Raw genomic sequence first — 24861 nt, forward strand, 5'->3', positions numbered from 1 at the left:
CCAAGTCAACCTTCTCACGGTGAGCAAGACACAAGGACCTGCCCTAGGTCTGCTGGGCAGTTTGATGTGCGGCGCGGGGACAAGGATGTTCAGGAGGGAAAATCAGAATCACGACTGAGGCAGGGCATGGTCACAGGGCAGGGCACAGCAGGGGCCAGAATCTAAGTCTGGGGGGTAGAGACGGGTCCCAGAGGAAGTGACAGACAAACCAAGAGAAGTGTGGGTAGAGAGAACTGAATGGAAGGGCCCCAGCCTTGAGACCTCCGAGCTACACTGCTGTCCTTATCCTCTTGTCCCTGGGGTTCCATCCCACATCAGAAGGCCGGCTGTGAGCCCCTCAGCCTTACCCTGCCCCACCCCGCACACTCGCCGCAGCACTCCCTGGTCACCTCACTGTGCCAGGAACAGACCCAAAGTGCCCTTCTCCAGAACTGCTGCTCCTTAGCGTGGAGGTCACATGCCATTGAGCGTTGGATGTCCACCAACTAGCACAGTGCCTGGCACAGAGAAAGTACCCCCAAAGTTCTCCTCAGTGAAAAAACATACATAGTAATTCTTCTCAGCCAGGACCCCCAAGAGTCATCCCTGGGCCCCTCTTCCTTCTCTCTCCTTTCCCTCTGCCACACTGAGCCCCCAAGCCCTTCCATGCTTGCTGTTCATCTCCCCCAAGCCCTTCCACGCTTCCCAGCTCATCTGTTGCCTCCCGTTCCCTCTGTCCCACCCCTCCCCTCTCCTGTGGTTGAGGCCCCCTGTATCTCACTCTGTCGCCTGGGTTCTCCGAATCGACTTTTCCTCCCTCTCTTCCTCTCTCCTCCTGCCTTTCCCACGTACCGGAGCTGGATTCATCTTCTAAGAGTGCCGCCTTGCCCGAGGCTTGCCAAGGACCGAGTATGAAGACTGCAAAATGTGAGTACTTAGGAATTCCATTGCCCTATGTGTCCATTTATTTATTCATTCAATAAATATTTACTGAATGTCCACCAGGCCCTATAGATACCATGGGAAACAGACAGTGGCCCCTGTTCTCACGTGGCTTAGAATCTAGTGGGAAAGACATTTGAAAAACAAACAAGTAAAGATTCGGCCCTAGACTGGGACATGAGGCCCACCATATCCCTTATGAGACACCTTCAGGGGCCCAGGGGCCCGTCCCTACCCTTCCAGTCCTTCCCACAGCCAGGAGACCGCTCGGTCTTCCCTCATGCAGGAGAACCAGCTTCCTCATCTTCAAAGGCCTCTAGCTTTCGGTTCTTTCTGTACCTGCTGCCTAAAATGCCATCTTTCCGCAAGGCATCATGGCCACAGAAGGGGAATGAGAGAGTCAGAGACAGGGTGGTGGTGAGGGACGGCTTGGAAGATGCTACACTGGTAGGTTTGAAGACAGAGGATGGGGCCATGAGCTAAGGAATGCAGGGAGCCTTTGGAAGCTGGAAACGGCAACAAAATGAATTCATTCCCCTAGAGCAGGGGCGTCCGATCTTTTGGTTCCCCTGAGCCACACTGGAAGAAGAAGAATTGTCTCGGGCCACACATAAAATACAGTAACACTAACGACCGCTGATGAACTAAAAGAAAATAACAGGTTTTAAGAGTTTACAAATTTGTGTCAGGCCACACTCAAAGCAGTCCTGGGATGCGTGGCCATAGGCTGGACAAGCTTGCCCTAGAGCTTCCAGAAGCAATGCAGCCCTGGAGATCCTTTTTATTTTAATTAATCTATTTATTTATGTATTTATATATTGAGACAAAGTCGCGCTCTGTCGCCCAGGCCGGAGTGCAATGGCATGATCTCGGTTCACTGCAACCTCTGCCTCCCAAGTTCAAGCGATTCTCCTGCCTCAGCCTTCCAAGTAGCTGGGATTACAGGCGCCCACCGTCACACCCACTAATTTTTGTATTTTTAGTAGAAACAGGGTTTCACTATATTGGCCAGGCTGGTCTCAAACTCCTGACCTCAGGTGATCTGCCCGTCTCGGCCTCCCAAAGTGCTGAGATTACAGGCATGGGCCACGGTGTCGGGCAGAGATCCTTTTTAGATTTCTGTATAATAGAATAAATTTGTGTTGTTTTAAGCCCTTAAGTTTGTGGCGATTTGTTTCAGCAGCATTAGAAAAGCAATACAGACCCCATGCTTTAGGAAAGGGCAATAGTTACTTATTGGCAGCTTCACAAATATCAGGAACTGTGCTTAGCACTCACCAGAGTCTCAAAAACCTGGCAAGTGTTATCAACTTCCTGAGGCACAGAGAGAGTCGGGACTGTCAGAGGCCTGCAGAGCCTGCAGCACACGAACCCCTGGGGGACAAGATCAGAGCCTGGAACAGCCCCCAGCCCCAGCCCCTCCAGGTCAGACCCTCGGGGGTCTTCCTGCTGCTTCCCAGCCTTGACACATGGGGACTCATCCCCGGTGCTGGGGGCTAGCACCCCTCTGTTCCCGGCCTCAGGATCTGCCTGAGGGTTTAGCAAATGCCCTGTCACTTGGATACACTATGAGCTTTAACTGTAGAGCTGTTTGGACTCGGATGGGGGGAAGAACGGGATCTGCAGCCCCATCCACAAATAAGCTTCACCCCCTCCCCCAGCGTAAGTGTAGACCCCAGAGCCCCGTAATCGCCCATTTCTGCTAGATCCTCCCCTCAAGACTTCCATTCACCGTCCAGTCTTGAAAGGCTGGTTCTGATGGGAAGACCGCTCAGAAGGCCCTCCCTCAAAAGGCAATGAAGAGTCAGCCGCAAGAGCCCCCGCTCCGGGCCCTGTTCACACTGCAGTTTCGGCTGGGATGGGAGCAAAGGCGTTGGAGAGCTCACGGATGGGAAATCAGCCTCTCGGCGCACTTGGCTAATGGGAGACCGGTTGCTCAGTCACCACCAAAGAAAGGCCTTTTCCACTCCCATCTTTTCCAGCTTTCCTCAGTTCAGAGCCATGAGGAAATTCACCATCATTTCTTCAGTCTTTGTGGGGCGACTGTTGTCTCATCGAAGCCCAGGCTCACCACTCACTCACCCACTAGGAGCCAGGTGCCGGGAACACAAAGGTGAAGCAGATCATCTCCCCGCCAGGGAGCACTTCAGAGGTGCCCACGTGCCCAGAATGCTCCAGAGTCAGCTCTCCGAAGAGTTTCAGGTCCCACAGCCTCTGCCACGCTGCCTGCCAGTCTCCAGCACCGGGAAGCGGCCTGTCCTCACTTCCTCCCAGCCAGAACTGACGAAATGCAGCCTCGGTGGGTTCGTTTATCCTCAGCATCCTGCACCTGCACAATGTGCTAGGCTGACGGTGTGGCAGCTCGAAGCCGCCAAACCAAAGACGTCAGGTCACTCTGGGAGGGACAGTGTCTAGAGATAAGGTGTGGCCAGCTCAGGCCTGGTCTTCCACAGAGTTTAGAAGCTAAATAAAGCCTCCAAAAGTCTGGTTCCAGGACAAGCGAAGACACAATCTCTCCAGGAGCGCCAACCTCCAAGACAACAAGCAGGGCTCTCTGGCTGTGACTCGAGGCTACAGGGCATGCAGCAAGGGTGCAAGGGTCTGAGCCATCACAGATGGCAGAATTTAGTCCACAGGCCACAGCTGGCTGCCAGGAGTACCCAGCAGGATCTGCTCAGAGTAGATGCCACTGGGCCTGGGGGTGGGGGGTGGCCGTGCCTGGGGCTTATACCGACACCAAGCATCAACCTCAGGACAACTGGCCCATCTCAGTCTCAGGACAGCTGAGGCAGTGCAGAGCCATCGAGAGATCCTCTCCTGTCCCAGTGCTAGGCACTGACGAAGTCTCTTTCAGCTGCTTCCTTGGCAGAATTTAGAACAGAGAAGACAGGGTCAACTGCTGGGGGACAAAGACCAAACTCCAGAGGCTCCTCTCTCCTGAAGGGTGGATTCCCGTATTCTGGGCTCCCTGGTGCTCTCTGAAGTCTTAGGCAGGCGCCATGGGGCACACGCAGTGTTTTGAAATTTCGGTTGTTCATATCCCACCCTTAAAATTTTGCCATACTCACATACCACCACCACCTGCACTATTCTTTACTCAATACTGTTCTTTACAATAACTTTTTTTTTTTTTTTTTTGAGACAGAGTCTCACTCTGTCACCCAGGCTGGAGTACAGTGGCATGATCTTGGCTCACTGCAACCTTCACCTCCCAGGTTCAAGCGATGCTCCTGCTTCAGCCTCCCAAGTAGTTGGGATTACAGGCGTGCACCACCACGCCCAGATAATTTTTGTGTTTTTAGTAGAGACGGGGTTTCACCATGTTGGGCAGGCTGGTCTTGATCTCCTGACCTCGTGATCCGCCCGCCTTGGCCTCCCAAAGTGCTGGGATTACAGGCGTGAGCCACCGCGCCCCAGAACTGACTTGTAAAAAGCAGTCTTATCCTACACATAATTGAAATCGTAAGAAAAATGCACAGGTCATATTTTTTCTAATATACATTAAAATATCTACTTAACTATTAAAATGCAACATACAGATCGAGGTGCCACCGATCATCTCTCAAATCACCACATGTGGGGCCTGTATTTAGAAAACCATCCAAATGGGGGATACAGGCATGATGTGGAGGCAGAAGAGACCTGGTCAGGTGAAACAGAAATAGAGATGTTTCAGATGATCCATTAAAAACTGGCACAGGATTGGGCTGGGCTCAGTGGCTCACACCTTTAATCCCAGCACTTTGGGAGGCCAAGGTGGGCAGATCGCTTTAGCCCAAGAGTTAGAGACCAGCGTGGGCAACACGGTGAAACCCTATCTCTACAAAAATACAAAAATTAGCCCAACGTGGTGGCATGTGCCTGTAGTGAGGGGGAGGCTGAGGTGGGAAGATTGATTGAGTCTGGGAGGTAGAGGCCGCAGTGAGCCGTGATTGTGCCACCGCACTCCACCCTGGGTGACAGAGTGAGACTCTGTATCAAAAGAAAAAAAAAAAAAGGCACAGAAAAACACCTAAAGGGTTAATCTGCATTACCAAAGGGTTTTTATTCCTGACAAATAAGTTCCTTAAAATAGCACCTTCTACCAGGCCCCTGTCACAACCCTACCTATCTTTAAATAGAATGGCATGAAACATTTTTGGAAAGCATATGCCATTTTACAGATGGAACGTGACACTGCTATCAGTATTTGCATTATCAGTTTTATACATCAGTAACTCTTCAAAGGTCAGTCTGGGCTGAGATACGCAGCAACCTCCAGCTATAGCTTTGGAGAAAACTGAGGCCAACTTCGCCTCTGCCCCCCAGGAAGACGAAGCGTCTTGGAAATTACACTGGAAACAGGATTGATTTCTGGGCCTGGCACTTGGGCACATGCTTAGGACGCAACTGCTGCTTCAGGTAAGTACTCCTAAAGTAAAGTAATAGCAAAGAGAATTGCCTTGGATTCCTACCAGCTTCCAGGGAGGGGTGTGCCAAGATCGTCCGCAGCCCAGGAGTGTATCATCCAGAAATGACCCTTGGCCTGCAGGTGCACACATACACATACACATACGTACGCACATACACACACACATACACATACACACACACATACGTACGCACATACACATACACATACGTACGCACATACACATACACACACACATACACATACACATACGTACGCACATACACATACACATACACACACACACACACACACACACACATACGTACGCACATACACGTGGACACATTCAGGCCATCCCCAACTACAACTCTGCTAGAAGTGGTCCCTTCTCCCCTGAATTTGGTGCCCTTTTATCAGTACTCTTCTCACAGCCCTGACCTTTTTTTTTTTTGAGACTGAGTCTCACTCTGTCGCCCAAGCTGCAGTGCAGTGGCGTGATCTCAGCTCACTGCAACCTCTGCCTCCCGGGTTCAAGCGATTCTCCTGCCTCAGCCTCCCAAGCAACTGGGATTACAGACGCCCGCCACCACGACCAGCTAATTTTTGTATTTTTAATAGAGATATGGTTTCACTACATTGGTCAGGCTGGTCTCGAATCCTGTCCTCAGGTGATCCGCCCCCCTCAGCCTCCCAAAGTGCTGGGATTACAGGCGTGAGCCACCGCACCCGGCTCACCCTGACTACTTCTGTACTCTATTCCTACTCCCTGTACCTGCCCCTTGCTCTGAATGCCTTGTGAGGGAGAATCACACCTTGTTCCTCTGGTCATCTCTACATCTCTGAATAGCACCCAACCTGAGCGTGTTTGCTGAGTGAATCCATGCGCTTTCTTCCCACCGCTCTGTAGCCACCTTGCTTGTCTTCTCCCTCTGAGGCCAATGTCGGTAGAGGAGGGAGGAACTCTAGGTGTTCAGGATGAGGCAGGGAGCCTGGAAATCCTCAGCATTCAAGAAAGGTCCCCTTCCCCCATGCTGGCAACAAAGTAGAGAGGAAGACCCCATCCAGGTGCTCATGAGGACCCACGAGGAGCAGTGTTTTTCGGTGTGATACGTGCTCAGGCTCTCTCGGCATCTGTGGGCCACCGCAGTAGGACACCTCTGAGATGGAGCGAGGCTGGGAACCTGGTACACCCTTCATGGGCCCCAGTGGGCCTCACACATTCTGCAGACTCTCACTGGCACCAGCCCCACACCAAGCACTGTGCAGTGTTCAGCAACGAATAGGACATGGTCCTGGTCCTCAAGGAGAATGGGACATAACCATGGAGGCAAATGTCTAGAGTTCTGAGCAGAACGAAACATGGGCTTAGCTGAGGCATATGCCAGGGTCCGGCAGAAGGGGAGGTCCAGGAGGCAGCCTCTCAGGGGGCCCACATCTGTGCTGGGGGCTTTCCAGAGAAGGCCCATGAGGGCCACACACCTGCCACCCCAGCATTGCTACTCCCAGCCCGACTCCTGGTTCACGAGCAGACTTTCCTACGCTGTTCCTACTGGGGAGGCTGGTCAGACCCTAAAGTGCAGAGGCTTCCCTGAGCCCACCCAGAGATGTGATTTACCCCCACGGCCCTACGCCAGCACCAGCTCAGAGAACACGGGGTGGGGTGCCAGCCACTGCCAGCCTCCCTACAGCTCCGCTCCCCACCCAGGCCTGCAGCCACCGCTCCACCCAGACTCCACACATCAGCCATCTACCGTGGTTCTGCATCTATTTTTACCTCCACTGGCTCCTCCTCAGAGCCACACTGTAGAGTGGGTGGGGCAGGACTGTGATCCCCACCTTCTGTGAGGGTCAGGGAGGCCCAGGGAGGCTCAGAGACAGCCTCCTGTCCCCAGCAATGCTCTCTGCACATGCTTCCTAGGCCCCGCAGATGGGCACTCGGTTAGGCAGCCTTGCTTAGCAGTCAGCAAACTCCCTGAAATGCATCCTCACTGGGCCTCCTTTCTTGACACAGAACAAGACAGCAGTTGAGCAAAAGGCTGAGGTTGAAGCTCTGAGAGGTGTGTCCAGGCGAGAGAAAGGAAGACCGCTGTGGTGTGCCGGGCCAGACTCAGAACCGGCGTGGTTCCGGGGCCGCCCTGCTCCTCAATGGGATTCTGGCCACCACTGCCGTCCAGTTCTACCGGGAGGCAACCTCTCCCACAGGACAGGGGCACTGATGCAGAGGACGCCCTCAGCCCCAGAGCGCGCGGGCCAGGGCCCAGCAGATGCTCCCTGCCTATCCCCCCCCCCCAGGAAGCGCACCTGCCCACCTGGCTGGAGCCTCCAAGCCAGCTGTTCCCTGCCCCGCTTCAGCTGACCCAGTGCTTTTCCTTCAAGGAAGCTCAGTGACCTCTGGCTCTTGCCCTTTGCAAACACTCTCTTGCCTCAGCTCAGAGGCACCGAGTCCCGTCTCCTGGCTGGGAAGAGGGCGGCCCCTCTCTTGCGGTTGTTGTGGAAACAGGAGATTCCTGCCCACCGCCTCCCGGGAGGCAGCAGCTGACGCCCGCCAGGTGACTCCTGGCACAGCCGCCCTGAGCTGGGCTGACCTGGAGGGGGCGGCAGCCACTCCCCCGAGGACACCCACAGGCCCACCCCTCTCCCCCGGGGAACAGCAGCCGGGGCCGGGACCCTCACGGACTCCGCCGGGGGCTTCCACCCGGCCGCGCGCTCTGCGCCCCCATCAGCCATTTCTCCCGCGCACCTTCGGCAGCGCCGGCCCGGCCCCCCCCAGCGCCCAGGGCGTGTCACGCTCCCACCTTCACAGCCACCAGGAAGGGGGACCCTGAGCCGGGGCTGGTCGGGGTTCCCAGCTCGCACTCCTCCAAGAGAAACACATCTTCGTCCTCCAGAACCTTGTCCAGCAAGCCTATCGCCTCCTCTTCCTCCTCCATGGCAGCCGGAGCCCGCGGAGGGCAGACAGGAAGCGGGGTCCACGCAGCAGCGGCGGCGGCGGGAGGAGGGAGGAGGGAAGAGGCGGGCGGGGCGGGGGGGGCAGGTCTACACCCGCGCGCCCGGCCTGGGGCTCCCGACCCGGGGCTGCATCCCGGACCTAGTCCGCCCCGCTCCGCCGCCGTCTCACGCGTCCTCGCCCGGCGAAAGGGGGAGCAAGGCCCGGGCAGCCCCTGACGCCGTTCCCGGCCCGTGACGGAGGCGAACCCGCGGCGCAGCGGAGCCCAGCGCCCTCCTCCGTGTCCCGCCCGGCCCCGCTCCCGGCCCCGCAGGGCCCGCCCTTCCCGGCCTCCAGGGCTCGCGCTCGCTCGGAACACACAGGAAACGTGCGTCGCGAGGTGGAGCCGCCCGTCCTCTGGGGTTGCGGGGCCGCGGCTGGCGGAGGCTTCTGCGGCGGAGGAGGAGCGAGGAGGCCGCGGCCGGGCCGGGCCGGGGTGGGGTAGGGGGGAGGCCGCTTCCCAGACGCAGCTTCATTCTCCGCGCGCGGCCGAGCCGGGAGCCCGGCGGGCAGGGGCGACCCCCAGAGCCACCCCGGGGTCCCATGCGCCGGAGCCCCCTTCCGGAGGGGAGGTCCCGGCCCGCCCAGAAGCCACAGCCACGTCTCGGCCGCCGCAGGACGAGCCAGGCTTTGCAACAGACAGGCCTGACCTGCTCCGCAGCAGGAGAGCGGCGCCACCAGGGTCCTGCTCACGGGCGATGGGCGCCCCACTCACAGGGACCAGGACCCTCTCCTCCGAGCAGCCCCCAACTCACGGGTGCTGAGACCAGCACCCCCACCTCCTCCGAGCAGCCCCCTACTCACAGACCAGCCCCCCTACTCACACTGCTGAGACCAGGACCCCCACCTCCCCCAAGCACCCCCCACTGACAGGCACTGCTGAGACCAGGACCCCCACCTCCTCCAAGCACCCCCCACTCACAGACCAGCCCCCCTACTCACACTGCTGAGACCAGGACCCCCACCTCCCCCAAGCACCCCCCCACTGACAGGCACTGCTGAGACCAGGACCCCCACCTCCTCCAAGCACCCCCCACTCACAGACCAGCCCCCCTACTCACGCTGCTGAGACCAGGACCCCCACTTCCTCTGAGCAGCTCCCCTCGACTTACAGACACTGCTGAGACCAGCACCCCCACCTCCTCCGAGTACCCCCCACTCACAGACCACGAGTACCCCCACTCACAGACCAACCCCCCTACTCACGCTGCTCAGACCAGGACCCCCGCCTCCTCCTAGTAGCCCCCACTCACAGGCACTGCAGAGACCAGGACCCCAACCTCCTCTGAGCAGCTCCCCCTGACTCCCAGGCACTGCTGAGACCAGCACCCCCAGCTCCCCCACCCCAGGGAGCCAGCCTGCAAGGGGAAGGCACACACAACCCAGGACAGGCACCATTGTTGGCCCTGCCCACTCCCAGCCAGCTTCCCCTGGCTTTTCCAATGGTTGCAGAACCCCCAACTGTGCAGGGAGTGAGGCCACATTTGGTCCCGGCCCTAGTGCCTGGATGCGCATACATCTCCTTCCATGCGGGGAGGAGTCCAGGGGAGGCCCTGGGAAAAGCTCTTTTACAACCCAACAATGGAGCAAAGGTTGCAAACAGCACCCATGAGGGTGCGGGCGAGGCCAGCCGCTGAAGCGAGCCAGGTAGGGCTGGATGAAACCACCACTCACTCCAGCTGATGGCTGCTGGAGGAAACGCAGGCTCACGGCTGCCTGATCTCTGTTCAAAATAAGCTAAACTCTGGCTTAATAACAGGAACGCTCCCGATTTTAAAACGATGACAAATAATTTACATTTTAAAACAACATGGTGCCGTCTAAATGAACCACACCTGTGGCCCGAGTTCGGCCCACAGTCCTCCACTCCCCCCAGAATTCTTCAGAAGATCTGGGCTCTAGGTGGGGCTTGTGCAATTCCATTAGCAGCAGAGAAGCTGCCCTCTCTGGAGAGAGGCTCCATCCTGTTTCCAGAGCTGAAATACAGAGCGAGGGATTGGGGGTAAGCCCACCCCAGGGCTAACAGCCTTTGGTCAGAGAACTGCCACCAGGATTCAGCAGAGGCACACCCCCACCCCACCCCACCCCACCCATCTCCTTCCAGCCCCTGGTTTTCCCCTGTCCCTGCCTGGCTGGGTTATAAATAGCCAGGGCGCATCTGAACAGCCCTTTCAGCCACAATTCCTCATTTGGTTTGGGCGGGTGAGGCTGGGGCCAGGGCTTGGGAACGACCAGGCTTGGCATTCCCCAGGGCACAAGTATGCCAGCTCAGGGCCTGGTGCCACAGGTTCTTCTGTCTCCCGCCCGGCGGGCTCCAAGTGCATGGCATGGGCTGCCCACACGGGTCAGACCTGCAGGCGACACGAAGAAGGGCCTAAAACCCCACAGGCCCCTGCTGTGTTCCTTCCTCCACCCAAGAGGCCATGAGGTGCCCCTGGAAGTCCGCCAGGATATCCCCATCCCCATTCCCCATGCCTCCACGCAGCATGGTGAGACTGACGCCCACTTCTTCCCGAAATCCCTGAACCCCACACAAGTGGCTCCCTGAGTATCCAGGGCCTCTCTACTCCACCCTGTCCCCGGTGGCTGGAAATTCCAATGAGTAACTAGAGTGCCCCTCCATCAGACACAGACTCCACTCACAGGCCTTGGTGCCCCCCTGGAGGGGAAGTGACTCACCGCGTTCCCTCCCCTTCCCTTACAAACGCCCCAAGCCAGCCCTGGACCTGAGGTCCACACTCTGTCTGCCTCAGCCTGGCTCCTAATGTTCTCCAGAGAAGCAGGTTGCTTCAAAGGCCCCCAAAACGGTTTATCCCAAAGCCAGAGGCCTCCCTCTCCAACTCCTTGGCCTCTGCAGTCCAGAGTTTCTCCAAGCCCTCAGCTGCCCTGTTGATGCAGGTGTTGCCCCGACCACTCTCTGGTGTAGGCTGACCCTTCATTCTCCCGCCGCCTCTACATGTGGACTCTCCTGCTTGGGCCCAGCCTCAGCCCTCTGCTCCCTTCCCCCGAAGACGCATGCCTTCTCCCTTCCAGGCCAATGGCAGCCCGCTGCCAGCTCCAGCCCCTGTGTCTTGCTGGGCTCTCGGTCTAGCACCTGCCCTGGCCACTGGGTCTCCTCACTTGGAAGCCCCAGCAACAGCCCTTCCACTCCACACGTCCCAACCAAACGACCCTTCCTCCTCCTGAAACAGCTTCCCCTTCTGGGTTTCCACTTCTGTTAGGGCGGCCGCCAACTTGCGAGTCTTCCTTCCCTCAACCCCCACATCCCTTTGACCGAGTCCTTCGGTGCTTCCTTCTTTTCCTTTGCCAAAGCCACCACCCCACCAAGGTTTACAGCCTCTTACACCCACATGACCACACATACTTCCCCGCTTTAGCTCCTGATCTTGTCTGTCCATCTGTCTGTTCATTCATTCATACCCAGAAGAGGCCTGGCATGACACACATACAAGGCTGGGAGACCGGGCCCTTGCCGTTCGCAGGTTCTCGATCTGTCTGGGGTGAGGACGTGTGAACGCACGAGGTAGTGTTCTCGTTTACCAGCCACCTGGGGACGGAGGACAGAGGCACTAACGCTGCCTGAGAGTGGAAGCTTCATAGGATGGTGGTTTCTGAGCAGCGTTTGGAAATAGGGAAGGGTTTCCAGGCAAAGAAGAGAAGGCGCAAAAGGAAAGGGTTAAGCAGCTTCAGCAACCCGGGTGCAGTGGCACACCTGAAATCTCAGGTGCTCAGGAGGATGAGGCGGGAGGATCATTTGAGCTCGAGTTGGAGGCTGCAATGAGCTATGCTCATACCACTGCACTTCAGCCTAGGCAACAGAGCCAGACTGTCTTGAGGAAGGGAAGAAGGAAGGTGGATTAAGAAGCACTGCTTGCTAGAGGACAGAAGATGAACTTGGAGAAGTGGCCTGAACAGCACCATGGAGGGTGAGGGGCATGAACTCCCCCAAGGGCAACGAATGGGGCACCCACGGAAACTTACATTTTTTAGACAGAGTCTTGTTCTGTCACCCAGGCTGGAGTTCAGTGGCACAAACATGGCTCACTGCAGCCTTGACTTCCTGGGCTCACGCGATCCTCCCACCTGAGCCTCCTGAGCAGCTGGGACCACAAGTACACGCCACACCCAGCTAATGTTTGAAATCTTTTGCAGCCACTGAGATATCTGACACCATCAAATCTAAATCTCAGTCTCCAAAGGCTCACTCCCCACAGACAGCCTTCCCCCACACCCACTCTCCATTCCCTCCTTTCCTGACCCAATCAGCAGGCATTTACTAACCACCTGCTGCGCACGAGGCACTGTGCTGGCATTCGGAATGTAGCCACGGACAGGGACACCCGTGCCTACCCTAGTGGACCTGACAGTCTTGGGAACAGACTGACCTGGTGACTGACTCCCAAGGCAGTGTGAAGGGACGGGCAGGGCCATCCTGGGGAGGGGAGCAGTGTCAGAACTCTGCTCAGCTGAGGGGCCACTTTCCTGGAAAGGGTAACAGGGAAACACCTATTGCCTTTTTTTTTTTTTTGCCATTTTTTTTTTGAGATGGAGCCTCGCTCTGTCACCCAGGCTGGAGTGCGGTGGTGCAGTCTCGGCTCACTGCAACCTCTGCCTCCTCGGTTCCACCCATTCTTTTGCCTCAGCCTCCCGAGGCACAATGACATGAATTTAGGCTGGCTGATTCATGCATTCATTCAGCTAATATTTACTGAGCCCGCCACCATGCCCGGCTAATTTTTGTATTTTCAGTAGAGACAGGATTTCATCCTGTTGGCCGGGCTTGTCTTGAACCCCTGACCTCAGGTGATCCACCCGCCTCAGCCTCCTAAAGTGCTGGGATTACGGGTGTGAGCCATGGCGTCTGGCCCACTGCTTATTTTTAGATTCGACTTTTAACGTCACCTCCTCCAGGGAGCCTCCCGGGACTCCCCTGTTGGCCACGTCAGATGTGCCTGCTGGTGCCCTCAGACCCCACTCTACGTTCCCAATCGTGGCACTTCTTTTTTAACTTCTTTATTTTCCTGTTACATCACTAACAATTCTAACTCTGTAGACACACATAACATAGAAAGAGAAAGTCTCCTCTAGTTGCCTCTGACAGAGGGAACCTCTAGGAGTTAGTTATACATTTCTGTCCACAAATAAACTGTACATATAGGCCAGGTGCAATGGCTCATGCCTGAAATCCCAACACTTTGGGAGGCCAAGGCAGGAAGATCACTCAAGCCCAGGAGTTTGAGACCAGCTGGGCAACAGGGCAAGACCTCATCTCTACAAAAATTTTTAAAAATGGTTAGCTGAGTGTGGTGGCGTGCTCTTGTGCTCCGGTCCCAGCTTCTTGGGAGGCTGAGGCGGGAGGACTGCTTGGGCCAGGATGTTGAGGCTGCAGTGAACTGTGTTTGTGCTACTGTGTTCCCGACTGGGCAACAGAGAAAGACCCTGTCTCAAAAAAAAAAAAAAAAAAAAAAAAATTTGACCGTGCTCAGTGGCTCACGCCTTTAGTCCCGCACTCTGAGAGGCCGAAGCAGGCAGATCACCTGAGGTCAGAAGTTCGTGACCAGCCTGGTCTACATGGTAAAACCCTGTCTCTACTAAAAATACAAAAATTAACCAGGAGTGGTGGCACAGGCCTGTAATCCCAGCTACTCTGAAGGCTGAGGCACAAGAGTTACTTGAACCCAGGAGGCAGTGGTTGCAATGAGCTGAGATCACACCACTGCACTCTAGTCTGGGCCACAGAGCAAGACTCTGTCTCAAAAAAGGAAAAAAAAAAATTATGGCCGGGCGCGGTGGCTCACGCCTGTAATCCCAGGGACGCCAAGGCAGGCAGATCACCTGAGGTCAGGAGTTCGAGACCAGCCTGGCCAACTTGATGAAACCCCGTCTCTACTAAACATACAAAAATTAGCTGGGCGTGGTGGTGGGTGCCTGTAATCCCAGCTACTTGGGAGGCTGAGGCAGGAGAATGAACCCAGGAAGCAGAAGCTGCAGTGAGCCGAGATCATGTCATTGCACTCCAGCCTGGGTGACAGAGAGAGACTCTGTCTCAAAAAAAAAATTAAAAAAGAAAAAAAGCAGCGGTTAGAGGTGCCAGTGGGGCTGGGGGACAGACAGGAGAGAGGCGGTGAGGCACAATGACGTGAGTTTAGTCTGGCTGGTTCATGCATTCATTCAGCTAATACTCACTGAGCACCCACTGTGTGCCAGGCACAGTTCTAGGCACCAGAGAGCACAATGAGCAAAAGTTTTGTTACAAAACGGACAAAATCTCTCTCTTGTGGGAGTTCACATTCTAGCAGGGAGTTGGTCCTGAGGCCACAGAGGTAGGCAGGGGGTCCAGGGGTCAGGTCAGACAAGGACTTGACAGCTGTGCAACGGGTTTGGGTTGGGCCCTATAGGCAAAGGGAAGGTGGGCCCTATAGGCAAAGGGCAGGGGATTCCTATAGGCAAAGGGAAGGGGGGCCCTATGGGCAAAGGGAAGGGGGGCCCTATGGGCAAAGGGAAGGGGGGCCCTATGGGCAAAGGCAAGGGGGTTCCTATGGGCAAAGGGAAGGGGGGCCCTATGGGCAAAGGGCAGGGGATTCCTATAGGCAAAGGGAAGGGGGACCCTATGGGCAAAGGGAAGGGGGGCCCTATGGGCAAAGGGAAGGTGCTGAAGGATTTCAGGCCAGGTGTGACAGGACATTTGTCCTGCATCCCTCCTGGTGACATCAGATGACTCTTTCTAAAACACTGCTCACTCTGTGCCCAGCAGGAAGCCACCAAGCCAGCCCAAACAAGGGCGGTGGGGCCCCAGCCGATGACTCACCCATCTCACTGTTGACAGTCACCTCTCAAAGGGCCTGGCACGTTCTCACTTCCAGGCCTTTAACAGCGGCAGGTCCTCGGCTTGAAGCACTTTCTCCTGCCTCTCTGCTTTTCCCTGGCTCTCCCAACTTTCCTGGCAGAAACTCAAGCCCCACCTCCAGATTGTATGAAGATCAGTAACTCTTCCGCCAATGGGAACCGACGCCAAAGGGCAGGTGCCAGGGCAGGTGCAGCCACTAACTACAGCCACAGATGGAACCAGATTCGTCACCTTCCAGATCACCTTGCTCCTCCCTCTGCCTCCTCTTTCTCTGTTCTAGTACAAGTCACTCCAAAATCATATACAGAGTTCAACTACATAAAGCTAATGTTGGCCAGGCACGGTGACTCACGCCTGGAATCCCAGCACTTTGGGAGGCCGAGGCGGGCGGATCACAAGGTCAGGAGATCGAGACCATGGTGAAACCCTGTCTCTACTAAAAATACAAAAAAAAAATGAGCCGGGCGCGGTGGCGGGCGCCTATAGTTCCAGCTACTCGGGAGGCTGAGGCAGGAGAATGGCGTGAACCCAGGAGGCGGAGCTTGCAGTGAGCCAGGATCGCGCCACTGCACTCCAGCTTGGGCAACAGAGCGAGACTCCGTCTCAAAAAAAAAAAAAAAAAAATACAGCCGGGCGCGGTGGCTCAAGCCTGTAATCCCAGCACTTTGGGAGGCCGAGACGGGCGGATCACGAGGTCAGGAGATCGAGACCATCCTGGCTAACACGGTGAAACCCTGTCTCTACTAAAAAATACAAAAAACTAGCCGGGCGAAGTGGCGGGCGCCTGTAGTCCCAGCTACTTGGGAGGCTGAGGCAGGAGAATGGCGTGAACCCGGGAGGCGGAGCTTGCAGTGAGCTGAGATCCGGCCACTGCACTCCAGCCTGGGCAACAGAGCATGACTCCGTCTCAAAAAAAAAAAAAATACAAAAATTAGCCGGGCATGGTGGCAGGTGCCTGTAATCCCAGCTACTCGGGAGGCTGAGGCAGGAGAATGAACCCAGGAAGTGGAAGCTGCAGTGAGCTGAGATCATGTCATTGCACTCCAGTCTGGGTGACAGACGGAGACTCCGTCTCAAAAAAATGAAATACATAGGCCGGGTGAGGTGGCTCACGCCTGTAATCCCAGCACTTTGGGAGGCCGAGGCAGGCAGATTACCTGAGGTTGGGAGTTCAAGACCAGCCTGGCAAACTTGGTAAAAACCCCGTCTCTATTAAAAATACAAAATTAGCCAGGTGTGGTGGCAGGTGCCTGTAATCCCAGCTACTCGGGAGGCTGAGGCAGGAGAATTGCTTCAATCTGGGAGGCAGAGGTTGCAGTGAGCCGAGATCATGCCACTGCACTCCAGCAGGACAACAGAGTGAGACTCCATCTCAAACAAACAAACAAATAAATAAAGTAAAATAAAAGCTAACGTTGAGATGCTGGTACACGACACTGTTTATACAGTGAAACAAACAAACAGAAACGATACTTCCCTGCACCCTGGGTCTGAGCCCCAGCTCCGCCTCTTGTCAACTGTGTGACCTGGGCACGTCATCTAGGCTCCCTGTGCCTCCGTTTCCTCATCTGCAGAATGGGGGTAATTATGGCACCAACGCTAGGGCTGCTAGCCCGGAGACGGAGATTTCAGACGGGGCATGAGAGCTGTGGGATGAGCCAGGTCAGCCAGGTGTGGTTCATCAGGGAAGCGTAACAGTATGGAGAGGTGAGGAAGAAACCAGCCAGGTGTGAATGGGGGAGGGCCAGAGAGGACGAGGGAGCCAGCGATGACAGGACCGAGGGTCACAACCAAGGCACTAGTCTACCTACTTCCGACTCACGTCCTTCCCAACTGGGACAAGCCCAAGAGCCACCCTGAGCCTCCTGTCTTCATTTACCAAACGGGCGCAGCCCCATGGCTGGAGGACTTGGGTGGCAGGGAAGCCCCTGGGCTCCTAGCACAGCACCTGGCACATGGGTGGGTTCAGCTCATGTCCTCTTTGCAGCAGGGACCCAAGATCCAGGAAGGGGAGAAATGCAGGGCCCGGCTGCTTGGGGGTGGAGGTTGAAACTCAAGGAGTCCCTGACTCTGCCATGGGTGTCCCTCACCCACCTAACCCAGGTCCGGAGCAGTCAGGAGGGAGTGGAGCAGGCACCATCTCAGGAGTTCCTGGCTCCCATGCCGCTTCTTCACTCACCTAGCAGCAACCTCGAATCCCAAGCCCCAAGCCTTTAGAAGAGACCAAGAAAGGGAAGAGGAGGCTGCAGTTCTTCCCAGCATTAACCCTGAGCCTGAGTCCTTCCCAGTGTTATCCCTGAGCCTGAGTTCTTCCCAGCATTTTTCCTGAGACTGAGTTCTTCCCAGCATTATCCCTGAGCCTGAATTTTTCCCAGCATTATGGCCTGAGCCTGAGTTCTTCCCAGCGTTATGCCTGAGCCTGAGTACTTCCCAGTATTATCCCTGAGCCTAAGTTCCTCCCAGTGATGTCCCTGAGCCTGAGTTCTTCCCAGCATTATCCTTGAGGCTGAGTTCTTCCCAGCATTACCCCTAAGCCTGCGTTCTTCCCAGCATTATCCCTGAGCCTGAGTTCTTCCCAGCGTTATCCCTGAGCCTGAGTTCTTCCCAGCATTATCCCTGAGACTGAGTTCTTCCCAGCATTATCCCTGAGCCTGAATTTTTCCCAGCATTATGGCCTGAGCCTGAGTTCTTCCCAGCCCTGAGCCTGAGTTCTTCCCAGCGTTATGCCTGAGCCTGAGTACTTCCCAGTATTATCCCTGAGCCTAAGTTCCTCCCAGTGATGTCCCTGAGCCTGAGTTCTTCCCAGCATTATCCTTGAGGCTGAGTTCTTCCCAGCATTACCCCTAAGCCTGCGTTCTTCCCAGCATTATCCCTGAGCCTGAGTTCTTCCCAGCGTTATCCCTGAGCCTGAGTTCTTCCAGCATTATTGCCTGAGCCTTAGTTCTTTCCAGTGTTATCGCTGAGCCTGAGTTCTTCCTAGCATTATCCCTGAGCCTGAGTTCTTCCCAGCATCATCCCTGAGCCCGAGTTCTTCCTAGTGTTAACCCTGAGCCTGAGTTCTTCCCAGTGTTATTACCTGAGCCTGAGTTTTTCCCAACATTACTGCCTCAGCCTGAGTTCTTCCCAGCCCTGAGCCTGAGTTATTCCCAGCGTTATCCCTGAGTTCTTCCCAATATTATTCTTGAGCCTGAGTTCTTCCCAGCCCTGAGCCTGGGTTCTTTCCAGCATTGTCCCTGAGCCTGAGTTCTTCTCAGCATTATTGCCTGAGCCTTCCTTTGCTCCTCCCTTCCTCCTGACTGAACATCCCAGAACTACTTGGTTCCATTCCACAAATACAAGTTAGAACCCCTAGGTGCCAAGAAGCTTCCATTGGGGGCCACAGAGATGATCAGGAATTAAGGTCCTGATCTCACAGGGCAGATGCACCCCACAAGTGACCACGCACATCTTCCAAACTGCAATGGGGTCAGTGGTGGGGTGGGTGTAAAAGCTTCACAAGGGAGGGCGTGTGAGCGGGACCTGGCAGCGCTGTGCAGACTCTGGCATCACAGAAACCCAAGTCTCAATAATGCTCTGGCCCCACTGGCTGCATGGTATTGGACAAACAATAATAATATATATATATATATATATTTTTTTTTTTTTTTTTGAGACGGAGTCTCGCTCTGTCACCCAGGCTGGAGTGCAGTGGCCGGATCTCTGCTCACTGCAAGCTCCGCCTCCCGGGTTTACGCCATTCTCCTGGCTCAGCCTCCCGAGTAGCTGGGACTACAGGCGCTCGCCACCTCGCCCGGCTAGTTTTTTGTACTTTTTAGTAGAGACGGGGTTTCACCGTGTTAGCCAGGATGGTCTCGATCTCCTGACCTCGTGATCCGCCCATCTCGGCCTCCCAAAGTGCTAGGATTACAGGCTTGAGCCACCGCGCCCGGCCAATAATAATATTAATAGTTGTTGTTATTAAGAGATGGGGTCTTGCTCTGTCACCCAGGTGGGAGTACAATGGCTATTCACAGGCGTGATCCTAGCACTTTTCAGCCTCCAACTCCTGGGCTCAAGCGAGCCTCCTGCCTCAGTTTCCCACATAGATGGGAATATGGGAGTGAACCACCATGCCCAACTAATCTTAGCCTCTCTGAGCCTCAGTTTTCACACCTGTAATGTGGAGATGGTTACAGCACCTACTTCAAAGAGTTGTTGAGGGTCTTAAATGAAACCACGCACATAAAAGGTTCCGGACAAGCCTCTTTAAGCAGCTGTGATGAGGAGGAGGAGGAAGAGGATGATAGGGACAATTATGATGTTTTTTTCCTTTTATTTCTTTTTCTTTTGAGATGACATCTCACTCTGTTCCCCAGGCTGCTGGAGTGCAATGGCGCAATCTCAGCTCACTGCAACCTCCACCCCATTGGGTTCCAGCAATTCTCCTGCCTCAGTCTCCCAAGTAGCTGGGATTACTAGTGGATGGCACCTGCCACCACACCCAGCTAATTTTGTGTGTGTGATTTTACTAGAGACGGGGTTTCGCCATGTTGGCCAGGATGGTGTTGAACTCCTGACCTCAGGTGATCCACCCACCTCGGCCTCCCAAAGTGCTGGGATGACAGGTGTGAGCCACCACGCCCGGCTAATGGTGAGGATTTCAATTCACCTCCACCCTTATCTTTGGGTTCTCCTGCAGGCTAGAGTCTAAACCCGTTTCAATTTTACACTGACAAAGCATTCTACCAAACACCATCTCACAGAAACCTCACAACAGCTGTGAGGTTTGAGCCGTGTGAGGTCAGGAGGGAGGAAATTCTCAGTGTCTTCACTCTACAGATGAGCAAACTGCAGCTCCGGGGAGGGAGTGGTGAGTGACACTCCTCAGGCCGCACAGCGAGACAGCAGTAGAGCGGGGACAAAACCCAGTTCTTCTCTCTGCCTTGCGGCCCCTTTTTACTGAGCTTCCCAGGAGGGGAGACAGAGGAGTCTGTGGCCTGTGGGGAGTCGGATTTTCTGGAACACCATGGTCCTGGCTTAGGAATCTACATCTCCACTTGTAGCTGAGATGAGTCCTGGCCCTTCCTTCTCAGAGTGAATCCGGGCACTCTCAGCTGAATGGAGCCACCAGTGGTCTATGGGCCTGGCCCTGCCGTGCTGCCCTGCTCAGCCTGGACCTGGGCAGGGTTTGTGGGACACAGCTTCAGGTGTCACCCTAATACCTCTGTGGGGTGCATGTCTTGGGGACACAAACGAAGACAAAGGCAGAGAGCAAGGCTGTGGGAGGGCGTGCTGGAGAGAGAGGAGCATATGCCCTGTCAACACCGCAGAGACCCAGCCTGACCCGGGGCCACCCCATGTGGCAGAAAGGAGGTTGACTGCAAAAGCAGGTTCAGTCATTGTGCAGCATATTGATCAGACTCAGTCTTTGCAATGCTCTTGGTCCCCCAGCCCTCTAAACCCGGTGAGAAAAGTCTCGAGGGCCCTGGTGGCCAAGGGCTGTGCACTTCGGTGAGCCAGTCCTGATGCTGCAGGCCTCCCCTGATGCTGAGATTCCGCAGCACCTTCCCGCAGCTGCCCACAGTGGGGCCTCCTCCCCACTACCTTTCAGGGGAGTTAGAGCTATTTAGAGACAAGAAAACTGAGGCTCAGCGGTATGAGGACACTTGCCCAGTGTCTCACAGCTTAAAGAGTAGCAGATTTTCTTTCTCTTCTCTTCTCTTTTCTTTTCTTTTGAGACGGAGTCTCGCTTTGTCACCCAGGCTGGAATGCAGTGGCAAGATCTCGGCTCGCTGCAACTTCCGCCTCCCAGGTTCAAGCGATTCTCCCGCCTCAGCCTCCTGAGTTGCTGGGATTACAGGCGCCCGCCACCACACCTGGCTAATTTTTGTATTTTTAGTAGAGATGGGGTTTCACCATGTCGGCCAGGCTGGTCTCGAACTCCTGACCTCAGGTAATCTGGCCACCTCAGTCTCCCAGAGTGCTGAGATTCCAGGCGTGAGCCACCGCGCCCGGCCTGAGAGCAGTAGGTTTTCATCGTGCAAAGCTTAACTGCTTTCCATCCTGGGCAGCTGAGAGAGTAACAGTGTGATACTTCATTTTCTAGGTCAACTTGACTAGGCCACAAGGTGCCCAGATATTTGTCCACACATTAATCCGGACATATTTGTGAGGTGTTTGGGATGAGGTTGATATTTGTATTGAGCAGAACAGAGTCCTCCCCAGTGTGGCTGGGCCTCATCCAATCCACCGAACACCCGAATCAACAAAAAGGTAGAATAAGAGGAAGCTCCTCTTGCCTGACTCCTTGGGTGTGGGCTGGGATGCTGGCCGCCTCCAGCCTCTGGGCTCGGACTAAAACACTGGCCCTTCTTGAGCCTCGAGTCCACTGGCTTTGGAGCTGGAATTTACATCGCTGGCTCTCCTAGCTCTCAGGTCTTTGGACTTGGACTGGAACTAATATTGGCTGTCCTGGGTCTCCAGCAATTGACTGCAGGGATTAGAACCTCTAAGCTTCCATAATCACCTGCATCAATTCCTTCTAATACATTTCTTCATATGTAGATGATATAGATATAAACACACACACCCTATTGGTTTTGTTTCTCTAGAGAACACTGACGAACACAAAGACTCAACCCTGGGCTTCCCGTTGGCTGCATGTTTGGGCGTGGAAGGCTCAGCGACGAGGCCGTGCCAGAAGCCGGATATCTGAATATCTAGAACAATTGTCTGATTTGGTCCAGAAGTCCTCCCTGTTCCCAAGGCCCCAGCAGGAAGCCTGGTAGGGGAGGGGACCTGTTTGGCCAAATAAGCACAGCCAAGTCGCAGAAACCTGGGTCTTTTATTAGCAGTATTTTAAACCAAAACATCCCCAACCAAGCACTCAGGAAGTCAGTGGCCTCCAGGCACCCTGTGTAAACAGCAATACTTGCAGAGTCCACTAGGTGGGGCCAGTGACCCAGCGGAAAGCGCAGACACGCTGCCCCAGGAGGGAAGGCAGGTGCCGAGGAGAGGACCTGTGCTGGGGCCATCCCCAGGCTAGACACGTGCTCCCCACCTCTGCCTTGCGTGGCTTCCAGCCCACAGTGTAAACATCAAACCTGAGAACCACAAGCACTTTAGGGGGCGGTCAATCCAGCATCTCTGGATATCAGGGTCCTCAAGCCAAGTGGGTCCCTCGTGAGCCACCAAGCAAGATGCACAGCCACTAAGTCAAGTTCTGTCCCGAAGCCGCAGAGCGCCAGGCGGGGGCATCTGTGCGTGACGCCTGTGATCTGTCTCCCGAGAGAAGGCACCTGCCAGCACCAAGGAATCGGAAAATCGACAGACACAGACGCCAGCCGTGGTGGTCACGTGACGAGGACATGGCACGGGGACAGGGAGCAAAGAGGGAGGCGGCGCGAGGACAGGCAGTGGCAAAGACCCTGGCCCCACAACAGGATCCCACAGCATCTTCCTGCAGCTTCTCACCGTGGGGTGGGAGCCAAGTCCCCGGGGTGGGGCTCTGAGCCCTGCTGTGGTCTGAGAGCTGAAGGCAGAGATGGGAGCAAGTCTTCTTCTTGCTCTCCCCTGGTCGGCCCCCGTTCACGTCCCTAAACACCTGCTCTGCCTCCTTGGGTTACTATTTGTACCCTGAGCCCAATGCCTCCAAAGGACCAGGGCAAGAAACCTGCCCCTGCAGGTCCGAGATGCTCGTCTCTAACCCATTTCCTGTCTTAGGGCAGGGCAAAAACACCCCAGAATGTCAGCTGTGGGGGGCCCAACACCGACCAACCCCCTCGCGGGCCCCTCTGCCTCCCACCTGCCTGCCCCCTGCCAGCCCTTCCCAAACGTGCATGGCTGGGCTGCCGTGAAACTCTGCCTCGGCCTCTGTTGCCACAGCAACAATGTGGCTTCCCCCAAGTGGGAAGCCCGTTGCCAAGGCCCCTGTTGCCAAAGGCTATAACAGCCACCCCGGTGTGTGAAGAGGGGGTGAGAGCTCCGTGGGGGGTGGAGGGTGGCCAGGGAGGCTGGCGAGGGAAGGAGTAGGGGGGTTCTCAAGAATGGGAGCGTTCAGGTAGCCTCAGCTGGAGTAGCGGGCACTAGCCCCTGGAGGAGGAAGAGGCAGCCTGTGGCATCTCAGCGATTACTCCTCTGGGGACGTCGGAAGGCAGAACAGAGACCCCCCGACAAAACGTGCCTGGATGAGCCTCATCAAGCAAGGATGGGGCACTCCCACCGCCCCCTGCAACACACACCCCTGACCAGAGGACCCGCTTGGATTCTCCCCAGCTTCAGGCAAACAACCCCCCAGAATCTCTGTTTTGCTCGTTCATGTGTCTCTGATGCGCACACACAAGCTGCACCCAGACAGCGTCAGTCCCTGTCGCCAGGAACACGTTAATGACAAGGACTGCAAACCCTCCACAGTTTCTATCCCTGGCCTGTCTCAGAGCACATACTTAATATTCCTTCTACAACGCTTTTCTCCGGAGCAGAGCTCTCGTCTCTGTCAACAAGGAGAGGTGGACGCCATCAGAGTTGATTCCCTTCCAAAGTGAACAGAGGAGGGCTGGAGGGGCAGCTCATTGCACCCACAGGGAGCGCCAGGCCCAGGCTGGCTTTGCAGGGGCAGCATCCGAATACCTGGAGCCCACGGGCCACGCATGTAGCCACTGCCCAGCCTGGGTGCAGAGGGGAGGAGAGCCTAGTTCTCTCCTGGGTCCTCTTGAGGAAAGGGGCTAACAGGGGAAAGCTGAAAGAGGCAGAGAGGGGTCTGGGAGGCCTAGGGAGCAGATGGCTACTAGGGGGTAAGAGACAGGGGTGGCAGCATTGGCAAAGCACATGGGGAGGGGAGCCTGAGCCTGAGAGATGACAAGGCACCAAGAACAGCCAGGTCCAAATGTCTCCAGTCCCAATCTCTCGAGACCAACCCAAGCAGGGCCTGGCCCACGACGCCCAGGGCTTCCCGTCACCCCTCCCCAAATCCAGAAGGAAAAGCCGGTGTACCTACCCCAGGAGCCAGCCCCTCAGGTGGAGTCGGGGAGACGCCATCCCCCCCGCCCTGGCTGCGGGCGCTGAGCTGCGGGGACATGGTGGGCGACTCGTCGATGTACGGCATGGTCTCTGAGCCCTCCGGGGGCCCCTTCTGCTCCTCATTCCCCTCTCCGTCGTACTCGTCTGTCCCGTAGCTGAAGTCTGAGACAAGGAACAAGAAAGGCCACTGAGAATCCTCCACCAGAGCTGCCAGGGACTGGTAGCGCAGTGGGCGCCGGCGGCGGCCCCCGGCTGCCATGGCCCCGGCCGCACCATCCACGCCTGGCCCAGACGGGGGCTGTGAGGGGCCTGGGCCTGGTGAGGGGCCGGGGAGAACCAGCAGGCAGTAGGCTCTGCACGCTCCGGGGCTGCTGGGAGGCGGGGAGGAGCGGCTCTGCTGTTGCTACCCGTTGAAGAGCATGTCAGCCGCGTATTTCAAGCTGCTGTTTTCTTTGCCTTCTGCCTAATTCCAAGTGTAAAAATTAACAGTGGGAGCAGGAGGCAGGACGCTTCCAACTCTCCTCTCTGAGTCACCATTTTGCTTTTTATAGGGAATAAGGAGGTGGGGGGGCCGGGCAATGTCACTTCCTGTGGCCCTCCTCCTTGGGTACCATTTGTACGAGCCCACTCCCTCCAGGGGGCCAGGGCAGGTTCTGGGATGTGGGAGGGGAGCCCTCAGTCCTCAGAACAAGGCCCTGCATGGAGGACGGAACCCAA

General features: G+C 55.9%; 1 protein-coding gene across 3 annotated transcripts in view; it reads right to left on the minus strand.

Moving 5' to 3' along the window:
- ABR (ABR, RhoGEF and GTPase activating protein) overlaps nt 1-24861 on the minus strand; it is a 223968-nt gene that overhangs the window by 94053 nt on the left and 105054 nt on the right. For 2 of the 3 annotated variants that reach the window (XM_025361130.1, XM_025361131.1), the window contains exon 2: nt 24122-24306. In XM_025361130.1, the coding sequence (XP_025216915.1) occupies nt 24122-24306 (185 nt within the window). Of the gene's footprint in view, nt 1-8109; nt 8549-24121; nt 24307-24861 lie in introns of those variants that run through there. The other variant, XM_025361133.1, reaches the window with a different exon arrangement.

This window comes from Theropithecus gelada, chromosome 16 (genome assembly GCF_003255815.1).
Source record: "Theropithecus gelada isolate Dixy chromosome 16, Tgel_1.0, whole genome shotgun sequence".
NCBI lineage: Eukaryota > Metazoa > Chordata > Mammalia > Primates > Cercopithecidae > Theropithecus > Theropithecus gelada.